The sequence below is a fragment of the Cygnus olor genome, chromosome 13, assembly GCF_009769625.2.
Source record: "Cygnus olor isolate bCygOlo1 chromosome 13, bCygOlo1.pri.v2, whole genome shotgun sequence".
NCBI lineage: Eukaryota > Metazoa > Chordata > Aves > Anseriformes > Anatidae > Cygnus > Cygnus olor.
The window spans coordinates 14,916,068-14,928,629 of NC_049181.1; the positions used below are offsets into that span (position 1 = coordinate 14,916,068).

A 12,562-nucleotide genomic window follows, 5' to 3' on the forward strand; every position below is an offset into this window, starting at 1 on the left:
TGGGCATTTCAGCAGTCTGCATTTTCCAGTAGATCACTGTTGCTCCCTATCCCCCATCCTCCCTACTGTCTCAGCAGTGTGAGCTTTGGCCATTCCTCCTCCTTCCAGATGCTTTTCATGGGCAGCAGTGGGCAAGGGCCAGATTCTCCCTGCTGATGTTTCGGAGTACAGCTCTGAGAAAATAATGAGTTTCTTTGCCATTTCAACAACAATTTCTGTAGGATGATACCAAGGCTGTGTTTATCATAGCACAAGCTGTGGAGAAACGATGAGTTGTGGGTGTGCGCCAAAGTGGCATGGCTTCATCTGAACTTCTTAGAGGGGTACCTCAGGGCCTGCTCCATTACCTGCAGCATGGGCAGGGTGTGGTTGGGATAGGCAGGCAGTATTTGTGAGAATGGTTCAAAACTTCACAGCTGGGATTGAGTTTACTGGCACACATGTCCTTCCCTCCTTTTTGGCAACAAGCATCCCATTGTAAACCTTTGAAGTCTGAAAGAAGTATTGGTAAGCTGAAGGTTAGGACGTTGGTTTTGGCAAGTGTTCTTTCAGCCCTTTGGGAAAGGGACTGTAACTGCGCTTGTTGTATTTCAGTTTGCTTTCAGTGGTGATGTCATTGTTTCAGGTTGCATCAGGATGCTACTTGCTCAGGACTAAGCCCTTTAGTTTTTCTCCTGCTATCTCACATCTTCAAGTGAGTGTTACCAGTGAAGGTCACAGCCATTCACAAGGTGACCTTCATCTTGAACTTCAGTTTACCAGTACATGAATTTAAACCCCAGGGATCTGGGGTGGGGCAGCCTCTTTGCATTTTCTCTTTGCTGCTCCAAGCCAGTGAGCCAAACCCCAGCTCAAAGAACACTTGCATGGAGGATTGCAGTAGAAGAAGCAAATCCTACCCCACGATAGCAGACATACATGTATATCATTGATCATTCAGCCCCAGCCTAACCCTAGGTCTGACAGTCATACCTTGCAATCTATTTTCTCTGTAAACTAATAACCAGTGTATGTTTCAGGGGAGTTGTGTGGCACCAGCATATGTGCTGATCCTTTTTTTAGACAAGTGAAAGTACTGTTTAGAATAGCTGAAAACAGTGCTGTCTGCTTGGTCTTTTCAGCAGCATAATTTATGAAATCTACATGGAAGTTTAAGTATTAAAGTTCTGTAACTTTAATGTCACACATTGCAAGCCAGTTATCACAGACTAGATATCTCAGCGTTAAGTGATTGTGAATAAACTAGTATATCTCAAAAGGATAAAATTCACATGTATCTTTAAATCGATTTTTTCCACAACTGGCTTCAGGGAAGTTTATTTTCCCTTCTCTGAAAAGTCTGCTTCATGGCAGAGGATTTGCTTCATGGCAGAGGATTTGTGTTTGTACTATGACACTGTTCATGTGTGGTGTGAAATAGCGAACAAAACAATATACATAAAACTGTGCAGAAATGTAGCCCCAGATAAAATATTTTAAAATACAAAGGAAAACAAAATTCAGCTACCAAACTCAGACGTCCAATTTGTACGCTAAAAGCTGTCTTGCATCCAGATTATTGTTCATCCAAAGTAGGAGCTTTTTCTAAGTTGAAGAGAAGAGTACAAAACTGCTTGCCTGCGTAAGGGATATGAATAGAATCTGAAATGATGCCATCTTAGGATCAAAGGAAAGTGCTGCCGTGCACCACTCAGTTCTGCCTATTTGTAATTTTCATCTGTGCCTTACAAAATAAATCTTCTCTGCCTACATCTGAAAAAAGCAGCCAGATTCAGAGGTTCCATAGTGCTCAGGGTAACATACTCAGTGGTAGTGTTTTGTGGTATTTTGGGGATTGCCTAGATCCTCGGAGTTTCTTCTGCTACAGAGAGAGGAATGGTGGTAGACAGTAGAGAAGATGATGTGCACCTGCAAGAGGAAATTATTCTTGAGATCTCAACCTGATAGTACCAGCTGGCCCTGGTGGTGTCGGTTGTCCATACAGTTTAGCTGCTGACATTCTCAAACTCGTGAGCTTTCTTTCTAAGGAATTTATGTATATGGTTTCTATTTTGGTTGTATGCAAGTATTGCTTCCCCAGGGTTCACAGCTTCAGAACAGATAAAATACCTCTCATTTGATAATTCTCTTTAGCTTTAGTTAGCATTGGAGGTTAAATGCAAGAGCAAAGTCAGAAAAAAATGCTACTTCTTCAGAATATAGTCATATAGTCAGAATATAGTCAGAACACTAAATAAAGCCTAGAAACAAGTTAAGCAGGGTAAGATGTGTGTTGCCGTTGCAGGTTACACTTAATGGTAAAGTATTTCCTTAAATGCTCCTGTGCATTTTATCCAGATTTCTTCTGGCATATTCTTAGCTGCTGAAATTCCTACACTTGTCTAGTGTGCAAGGTGGTGCCCTTAACACCATGTCACAAGCTGTCTGCACTGCTTAGCTACTTAATAAAATTGAGCTGGGTTTGCTTTTACACTGTTGCCATACATCGTGGATTTTTTTTTTTATATGGACAATATAATACTTACTGGGAAAGGTTTTGATACTAGATAAGAGATGGTATCTACAGCGTAGAAAGGGAAGTAGTTTATTTGAACTGAGGAAGTTTATTTGGCTGAGGCAATTGACATAGTTTTTAGAAGTTTTTCTAAGGTTATAAATGTAAAGTTTTCTGGTGAATTAAATCCCTCGGTGTTGTTGTTTATTCAGCTAATTTTCACTGATGCATGTGGGTGGAGTACTTAATTTGCTGTCTGAATGAACAACTACTGTATAAGTCCAAAGCTGACTCCCTTATTCTCTCACCTGTTTAGATTTTGATCCTGCTCTTGGGATGATGACTGGAATCCCTCCAATCAACCCCATGATGCCAGGCTTGGGGATAGTCCCTCCTCCCATTCCTCCAGATATGCCTGCTGTGAAGGAGATCATTCACTGCAAAAGCTGCACTCTCTTCCCACCTAACCCACGTAAGTGTCTATTTATGTTTCATCTTCTTTCTGTCTGTATATGAATGTGTGTGTATGTGTATAAAAATATGTATATAAAAACGTGTATATGAGAGAAGAGCCATTGCACTGCCTGGACATAGCTGCTGTGGGGTGAGTCACCATGCTCAAAAGCACGATGCTGAAAAACAGGTGACAGAGCTGTAGGAAAAATCTGCTTTTGTCATTGAGTGTTTGTAATTTCAATAAATAGTGTTTTCAGTTCAGTTAGATTAATAAGGATTGGGAAAGAAAATATTTCAGTCCCTGGAACTGGAAACTATACAGATGAATAGTGGTGGGACATAAGTGCCAGCTGCAATGTTAATACCTCTTGTATTCTGGGGAAAGTGTTGCTTGGCCTTATCCCATGATTGCAGCCCCATATGCCTCTGGGGGTGCATTGCTGTTGCATCGTTTTTTTCTGCCACATGCTGGTGCCTGTGCAGTAGTGTGAAGACATGCTCGTGACCTCTGTCTCCCAATCCTGAAAAATCTAAGTAACAGGTGATTTTTGTCTCAGGGAATTAAAGGAATGTTTCCTCATTTTTTAGGGCATTTTTTAGGATTCAGAAAAAAAGTCATAAATGCTAATGCTGTGGTTGTTTTGTTTTTGCTATGTAGTGGCTGATTCAGAAAACAAAGCGTGTTTGACAAATAATGTTCAGTGTGGACTGTATGCTGCAGCAGAAACTCAAGAGCAGCCTTATCAAAAACTGCAGTTTCCCAGCTGTGTTCCACATGAGCGTGGTGGGAGCCTGGGATAGTGAGCTGTAGCTGGTGTTCTGCAGGAATCTGCCTTCTAATGCCTGGTAGACCTTCTTAAATCCCCATAATGCTTACCATCTGGGCTCCACTGGCTATCTTCCTCATCAGAAAAAATGAGCAGACTTCCCTTTTTTCCCCTGAGGTTTATTACAGGGCCATCACCATTGTGGATTCCACCTGGATAACCTGAAATTGTTCTTGAACCTCACTGAACATCTAATGACAGCTTTCAACACTTCTTAATGGAGGCTACCGTGTTGGCATGTAGTATAATGGGTATATTAGATTCCTCTTCCTATTAGTGTTGCTCCTGAGGAAGGAGCTTTCCTACCTGACTTCTTTCTGTGGTCCTTATTCTGTAGTGGGAATCAAAGAATGTTCCTGCTGGGAACATGTCATTCTTGTTTTCTGAGTTACAACCTAAATTACATAGATAATTACATAAACATCACTTTTATAGGTAGTACTATGGATCTGTGTGTGCTGGTGTAGCTCGAGAGGTAAGTGTGAAGCGTGTGCAGCTGCAGTACAGAGTTTAGTTTAGTTTTGCCAAATGATGGTGTGAAGCTAGTTCCTGGTCTGGTAATTAGTAATAAAGTGTTGTGGCCATGAGAGTCTGTTAGGCCTTTTAAGACTGCTAAGTCCAGCAGCCAGCTAGGTGGTAACCTGGAGCTTGTCAGTATTTTGCCAAATATCACTGTGAGACCTGTTGCTGCTCTGGGGACAGTGGGCTTACATTCTTTGTCAGAAAGCAACCTCAGACCATGTCTTTATGTAAAAATAAAATGCAGGTCTGTATCTTTTTGAGTGTTTTGGTGGTCTCTTTCTGGGGTCTAGATTGCAATCTTTATATGTTCAGACGTTTTTCCTCTGCTAAAGCTAGTTATCACATGAGGGAGGATATCATAAGGGAGCAGACCACTTTCTTCAAGCTTCTGTAATTAACGTTTCTTGTGTTTGGCTTGCATTCCTACTTGTAGGCTTTATAATGCTTTCTTTTGTTGCATATATAATGAAAAACATGAACTGTGCAAGCTGCTCTCAGAGTGCATGATGTACATCTTGCCGTAAGTTTTGTATTGGGTCTACATCACATCTAAGCAACGCTGTCAAGGCCGTTACAGATTTAGGAGGGAGCTTCTCAATACTGAATACTTCTGTTATACATGGAGCAAAGTTTGGTAGGTTCCACGGAAGTGCACAGCACACTTGTATACCTAGGAGACTGGGAGGACAAGGCTGTACTTACAAAGGGCACATTGGACAAATGTTCCTCAACACCTTAACTGTATCAGTTAAACCTGTGATCAGCTCTGCCTCCCCACCGGAAAGAACATGAACTCCATGGGGCTGTTTTATTCTCCTCTGATCTTTTTGACTGGTGCTGGGGCCTTGGTCACTCCTTGTTACATGCCTGTCTGCGATACAGTAAGTGTTTGACTTGGAAAATCAGAAATATGTGACCTAATGTGATTAACGTCATCCACAGAGCAGTGTTGAGCTGTGGCACTGCAGTGCTGTATTATTGCTCTGAGCAGACCAGTAGCAGTGGGAGGCTGTTGGCAGTTGAGCAAGGACATAGTTCTTGGCCAAACCAAGATTTAGTAATGCATCTCACATTTGCAGGAGCCTGTACATGCTGTCAGCAAAGCTCACGTCAAGATGTAGAAATTGCTTTTGAATCCTCCTTACCTTTAGCCAGCTTAGCAGGAACAGAGGTTGCAGATCTACCACAGCATTATCAGCGGGATGCGGGCTTGTGCTGCTTCATTTATCGCTTCACTAAACTGACTCTGATTTGAACAGCGGAAGGTGCTATTGCAGAGAGAGAGGGCAGGTCTTAGAAGTCTTAGTTTTCTCTTTGAAGAAAATAGGAAAAATACTGAACACTCAGTAGTGTGGCCATTTTGATGTGCTTGTCATGAGACTGGATTTCCCACCACAAGATACTTATTTGTAAGACTTGTGAAATGAGTTAACAGCTTTTAATGGCCTGTTTGTCACCCTGTGGTTGGAATGGGGCACCTCCACTTGGTTCACATTACTGGGGTTGACAGGAGCTGCACGTAATCATGTTCCCTTTGTCTGCTTTCTGCAGTGGGTACCAACATATGGCAGAGCCTGGCACGAGCCCTTATGTTAATGCAAGCAACTTGGCAGCAAGCACTCCCCCAGTCTTCCTGAGATTACTGTGTGCTAGGTAGGCAGGGCTTTGCTTGCCTTGTTTTCAGAGAAGAAGGTGCCAGATCCCGTGAGGTGTACTTACTGCCAGACAAGCAGAGAGTGAGAAGCACACCCAGTAAAGCCTCAACAATAAATTTTCAAGTAGAAAAATAAAAGTTATGAACAGGGAAAGATAGAAGTATGAACTGCAATCTCAGGCATACTTCTCCCCTGAGCCTGTGTAGCTCAGCCACAGTGTTGGGGCCCTGCAGAAGTCTGTGGGGCTGTTTCAGATAGGAGAGCCTTGAAATCCTCAATTGGAAAAAGAGGAACTTACCTAATCTTTTCAGAAACAGTGATGTTCCCTGGAAATATGACACTTTAATTATGTGGAGAAGATGCAGGAGATTTTTTTTTCAGCTGCATGTCACTATATAATTCACAAGAAGGTGCCACCAGATGGCACCCAAATCTGATGGGCTCCCAGGAGTGAGTATGTGATGTTCCCGTGCCCAGCATTTTAAGTAAAACTCTGGTAATGCCTAGTCTCGTGATATATCAATTAGTATACCATTCCCCCAAAACAAAGAACCAAAAGGAAAAAAAGAAAAATAACATCCAACTGTCCTGGAAACAGCTTTTTATTTTTAATTAACTGTTTACAAGCCAGTTCAAAAATTTTCAATGCTATGTCAGAATGAAGATGCACTGCAAGTCTCTTCCCACCCTCTGAATGTGTAACAGTGTAATGCATCTCTTTGTGCTGGCAAACAAGTAACGCTCACACTCCCTGTTGTGCCCTCTAAGTCCCAGCTCATGGCCCTGATGTCCTGCCATCAGAACAGCCAGGTGATAATGTGCTTACTTGGGCAATGGCTGAAATCACAGAATCATGGATTGTTCAGCAGCTTTGTGCCATTTGTACATGTCCTACCATTGGCAACGGGGAAGAAGAGGAAGTAATGGCTTCTTCAGGAAGTAATGCAGAAAGGCAGCAATGTTCAAGGATCATCCCACTGTGGAAGGATGAAAAGCTGACAGCTCCATCACTGTCTGGGAAGTGCCTGTCCGTAAGAGACCACACCAGGGTAATTAAGCACAACACTACTTATCTTACCTGTCCCTTAGCACACCGGCCACAGTCCAGTACCATACACATTATTCAACCGACAGATCATTGAATGTTGTTCAGGGTCCTGGTCTTGCATCTCTGCATCCAGTGCAAGATACCTAAATAAAAATAATATTTGGATTTGGGGATCACAATGTGGGCAAATGAAGGTTGTTTCAAAACAATCCACAGCACTTTGCAAGGCTTTCCCTGACTGCAGAAATCCTGCCAGCATACTGTCAGGGCACAGACTTTACAGACTGCAGTATAGCTTTAGAATCCTCTGTATATGTTTTCTACTTATTCTGTATGTTTGGACAGTCCTTGAAGCTGTGCTTGTGTAACACCTCCTGTGATAACTTTTTGAGGTCCTAGCTGCTGCTCAAGTTTTATGATAGGAACCAGTGAGCCTTAGGCAAAGTGTTTGGAGAGCTTCACTCTCCTGAGGTCTTTTGTTTGGAAACAGGATGGTAAATGTTTGTTCTTGTGGAGCACCTCAGCAATGCTTCTACAACTCTTTGTTAATCAAGTCAAATACAATATTGCTAATCATACATTTGAAGGAATCCAGGACCCCTGTTAGTGCACGTGGGCAAATGAATAGAAAGTGTTCAGACAAACCTAACCTGGCCTCTTTTCTTTCTGTTGCTGTTTTCAGATCTGCCCCCTCCAGCAACAAGAGAGAGGCCCCCAGGCTGTAAGACTGTGTTTGTTGGAGGACTGCCAGAAAACGGGACTGAGCAGATCATTATGGAAGTGTTTGAACAGTGTGGAGAAGTCATAGCTATTCGGAAGAGTAAGAAGAATTTCTGTCATATCCGCTTTGCTGAGGAATTCATGGTGGACAAGGCACTTTATCTTTCTGGTAGGTGTATTTCTGTCTGTTATGGCAGCTTAAAGTTCTGAGATATAGATGTAACGATGTCTTTATAATTACAATGAAAGGCTTTGTTTGTTGCTATTGGAAGATTAGTCTGATGTTGTGTCAGTTCATGTCTTTTCGTGCTATTGCTGCAATTCTGCTTAAATATCTGAAAACTGCCTGATAGGAAAGATAGCAATGCTTTGTTACCTTGGGTGCTCTGCAAAATATTAGGATGAGGTACAATCAGAGTCCATCCCCATCTTACATGGGTAAATGTCCAGTAAATTCTATAGAGGAAGCTGAATGTTCCTTTAAAAGTTTGCAGTAGCTCTCATTTACCTGTGAATTCATAGACTCGCAGACTGGCTTAGGTTGGAAGGGACCTTAACAATCAGCTAGCTCCAACACCCCTGCCATGGGCAGGGACACCTCCCACTAAATGAGGTTGCTCAAAGCCCCATCCAACCTGTCCTTAAATACCTCCAGGGATGGGGCATTCACAGCTTCTCTGGGCAACCTGTTCCAGTGTCTCACCACACTCATAGTGGAGAATTTCCTCCTTATATCTTTAGATTAGATATCTTCCCTCTTCTAGTTTAAAGCCATTATCCCTTGTCCTATCACTACGCTCCCTGACAGAGTCCCTCCCCAGTTTTTCTGTAGGCCCCCTTTAGGTACTGGAAGGCTGCTGTAAGGTCTCCCCAGAGCCTTCTCTTCTCCAGGCTGAACAGCCCCAACTCTTTCAGCCTGTCTTCATAGGAGAGGTGCTCCAGCCCCTTCATCATCTTTGTGGCCCTCCTCTGGACTCATTCTAATACCTCAGTGTCCTCCTTGTGATGGTGGCCCCAGAGCTGAATGCAGGGCTTCATGTGGGTTCTCACAAGAGCAGAGCTGAGGGGGACAATCCCCTCCCTTGCCTGGCTGGCAACTCTGCTTTTGATGCAGCCCAGGATACAGTTGGTTTCTGGGCTGCAAGTGCACATTGCCAGCTCACGTTGGTCTTCGTGTCAACCAACACTCCCAGGTCCTTCTCATCAGGGCTGCTCTCAATCCATTCTCTGCCCAGCCTGTATTTGGGCTTGGGATTGCCCTAGCCCCGATGCAGGACCTTGCACTTGGCCTTGTTGAAACTCATGAGTTTCATCCATTTTCTTTCTTGTTTTCATGGCCCTTCACCAGACTCTCTCCAGTATCTCCATGTCTCTCATGCACTGAGGAACTCAGAACTAAACAAAAAACTCCAGGTGTGGCCTAACCACTGCTGAACAGAGGGGAAGGATCACCTACCTCCACCTGCTGGTGATACTTTGCCTAATGCACCCCAGGACACCATTAGCCTTCTTTGTGGCAAGGGCACATTGTTGGCTCATGTTCAGGCTGATGTCCACCGGTACCCCCAGGTCCTTTTCTTCTGGGCTGTTTCCCAGCTGGGTATCTCCCAGCATGTCCTGGTCATGAGGTTCTTGTCAGCCCGTTTCTCCAGCCTGTCCAGGTCCCTCTGGATGGCCGTATGGCCCTCTGGTGCATCTGCCACTCCTCTCAATTTGGTGTCGTCTGCAAACTTGCTGAGGGTGCACACTGCATCATCCAGATCATTAATGAAGATGTTAAACTGGACTGGACCCAGTACTGACCCATGGGGTACACTGCTAGTTACAGGCCTTCAGCTAGACTTTGTGCCACTGACCACTGCCCTTTGGGTCTTGCTGTTCAGCAGGTTTTTGATCCACCTTGCTGTCTATCTAGCCCATATTTTAACAGCTTCTCTCTGAGAATCTTATGGGGGCCACTCTCCAAGATCTTACCGAAGTCCAGGAAGACAATATCCACTGCTCTCCCCTCGTTCTTCAGATTGAGGAAACTTCCTCTTGGCAGTTACCCCTACTACATGAAACCCAATACAGCCTCTTTAGCTCCAGGCATTCTCTATAGTTCTCCCTGATCAAAGTTATAGCTGTGTGCACGGTCATCAGTGCCCTCCATGCACAATTGTTGTTTTGTTTCTGGGTTTGTTCTTTGCACAAAGTCTCTCTGTAGTTAATATTTTCTTCCACACATCCCCCCCTATGCCTTTCTTAACCACAGATGAGGGCCTTCTATCATGTCTGATGTGCATCCAGCAAAGGAGTCCTGCAAACAGTGCTGGTGAGAATTGCTCCCGCACAGGAGACATGCACAGTTGTTGACCTTTTTCCTCCCTCTCATCAGATGCTTGTTCCAAAGATTACTTCCATCCTAGTATCTCCATTTGTTAGCCTCTTCGCTGTGTTTCACTTCTCATTTCCCATCTTCCCATCGAAACTTCCAGTTTTTGCCAAAGTGTGGAAGGATCCAAGGCAGTTCTGCCTTCCCCTTGAGAGAAGCTGAGCATAGTCCCACCTCCAGAGTGTCCCACTTCCAGAGTCACTCTGTGCACTAAGCTCTTCAATAAACTCTTCCGTTCAGGGACTTGCTGGCTTTGTGGGAGTCGCAGGGGGGTCCTACTAGGTTTATGGAGACTGAGATACTGCCCTGCGCAAGCCACCTGTCTTATCTGAACACTGTTGTCATCACCACCAGGCTATCGCATCAGGCTGGGCTCCAGCACTGACAAGAAGGACACTGGGCGCCTGCATGTGGATTTTGCACAGGCTCGGGATGATCTGTATGAGTGGGAATGTAAGCAGCGGATGCTGGCAAGAGAGGAGCGCCATCGTAGGAGGCTGGAAGAGGAACGCTTCCGTCCACCCTCCCCACCTCCTGTTGTCCACTACTCTGACCACGAGTGCAGCATCATTGCTGAGAAACTAAAAGGTAAGTGGTTCTGCGGGCGTGCAGCTACTTGTCTGCACAGATACTGAGGTAGGGAGTTGTATTCTCCAGTGGTGTTCTTACTGAGTTGAGGTGATGGTGTAACTTTGTAACTTCCCTCGTGCTTCACATTGTATGTTAAAGTTTACACAAAGAACAGCTGGTGATGATTACTTATAATATTAAGGAAACAGAAAATATAGGGGGAAAAATACTGTTGGACTGTTACAGAGATGGATTTTAAAATCTCATCACTTGTATTCTGGAAGAGGTGGCATAGACTTCCCTTTTGTGACCCTGTAACAGCTAATACAAGGATGTGTGCTGCTGGATTTTTTTTGTTGTTGTTTTAATATCAAGAATACATCTCTTTCTCCCCATCTGCAATTGTGACAGCTGCCACATTTGTTGTGTATTTCTTTATCATCTACCCTCATCTAATTTACTGGCTCTGTGATGTTCTTGATTTTTCAGTGTTTAATATAATTTAATTAACTATATGGGCTGAAGTTTTTAATTGTTGGTCTTTACTAGAATATGAATTTTGGCAGTGAGACAGGATGGATAATACAATTTTTTGCTTTCCCAAGAAAGTCCATTCAAACTGAGCCCTCAGGCTGCACACAAGCTGCTCAGTGTTGCCTGTGGCTTCTGAGTATAAACAGAAGATTCTCATAAGCCTTACTGCACTAGTGCATCTCTTGTGCCTAGCTCTCAGCTCTATGCCATGAGCTGCTCTCCCAGCCATCTCTTTTTCAGAATTGTTTGTCTTTTTGTAAAAACGAATGTATATTTGAGTACAACGGTTTCTTCCAAACTTTTTTTTGTTTATGTTAAAATGACTGGTCTAAGTTCCAAGACCTTTTATGAAGCCTAAACCCCATCTGTAGCCTGATTCTTCCAGTCAGAGAATATTCACTGTCATGAAAGAATATGTCTAAATAGGCATATGAAGTTTTCCAGTAGGTTTTTAGCAGTTGATTTTCTCCTCTTTCTTTTTGTGCCTCGAAAGACAGTTTGCTGTCAGCTTGATATTAGACTTGCATTCCTTTGTGTAGTCTTGTGTTTGGATAATACTGTGCTTTCAAGAATCCAGATTTGCCACTATAAGTAACTTTGAAACCTTTGAAAGAGAGTAGTTCAGTGACGTCAGGGAAAGGATCTGAAATCTATACAGGCAAACTTGTACTTCCATGGTCTAAAGATGTCCTTTCTTGCTGCAGATGACACAAAGTTCTCAGAAGCTGTACAGACCTTGCTAACCTGGATAGAGCGTGGAGAAGTGAACAGAAGGACTGCGAACAACTTCTACTCTATGATTCAGTCGGCCAACAGCCACATTCGCAGACTGGTAAATGAGAAGGCAGCTCACGAGAAGGAGATGGAAGAAGCTAAAGAGAAATTCAAACTTGCTCTCTCAGGGATTCTGGTTCAGTGTGAGTAGTATTTTTGCACTGAATGTTGGTTGTCTGTTGTTGTAGGGAAGGCACTTAATTTCTAGAGTCTGGTGAGGTCATACTGAAAAAGTTCCAGGAAAAAGAAATGGCAATCCTTTTTACTCAGCTACAGTTAATTTATAAGCTTATGTCATTAACTTATCCGAACTTTCTTGTGGAACTTTTCATTGACGTCAGAGTCCGCATCTTGGGGGAGGAGAGCATGAATTCCTAATTTTTTTCCTCTTTTAATTATAGTCTATTAGAAATTCTGTCATCTTTTCAACATTGCACTTCTGTGTACAGACAAGGTAAGTTCCTGGTAATCTGATGCCTCAGCGAAATGTACAGGATTTATTCACCAAAGGTAGGATGCAGTAGAGTGTTCCCAACACTCTGTTCTCAGTCACAATGTAAGAAGTTACAGTGTAAACGTGTTGCAGAG

At 43.4% G+C, this 12,562-nt stretch overlaps 1 protein-coding gene across 4 annotated transcripts in view; it reads left to right on the forward strand.

Moving 5' to 3' along the window:
* ENOX2 (ecto-NOX disulfide-thiol exchanger 2) overlaps nt 1–12,562 on the forward strand; it is a 50,592-nt gene that overhangs the window by 16,971 nt on the left and 21,059 nt on the right. For all 4 annotated transcript variants that reach the window (XM_040572295.1, XM_040572297.1, XM_040572296.1 and 1 more), the window contains 4 exons: nt 2,811–2,966; nt 7,685–7,891; nt 10,451–10,684; nt 11,905–12,117. In XM_040572295.1, the coding sequence (XP_040428229.1) occupies nt 2,811–2,966; nt 7,685–7,891; nt 10,451–10,684; nt 11,905–12,117 (810 nt within the window). The remainder of the gene's footprint in view (nt 1–2,810; nt 2,967–7,684; nt 7,892–10,450; nt 10,685–11,904; nt 12,118–12,562) is intronic.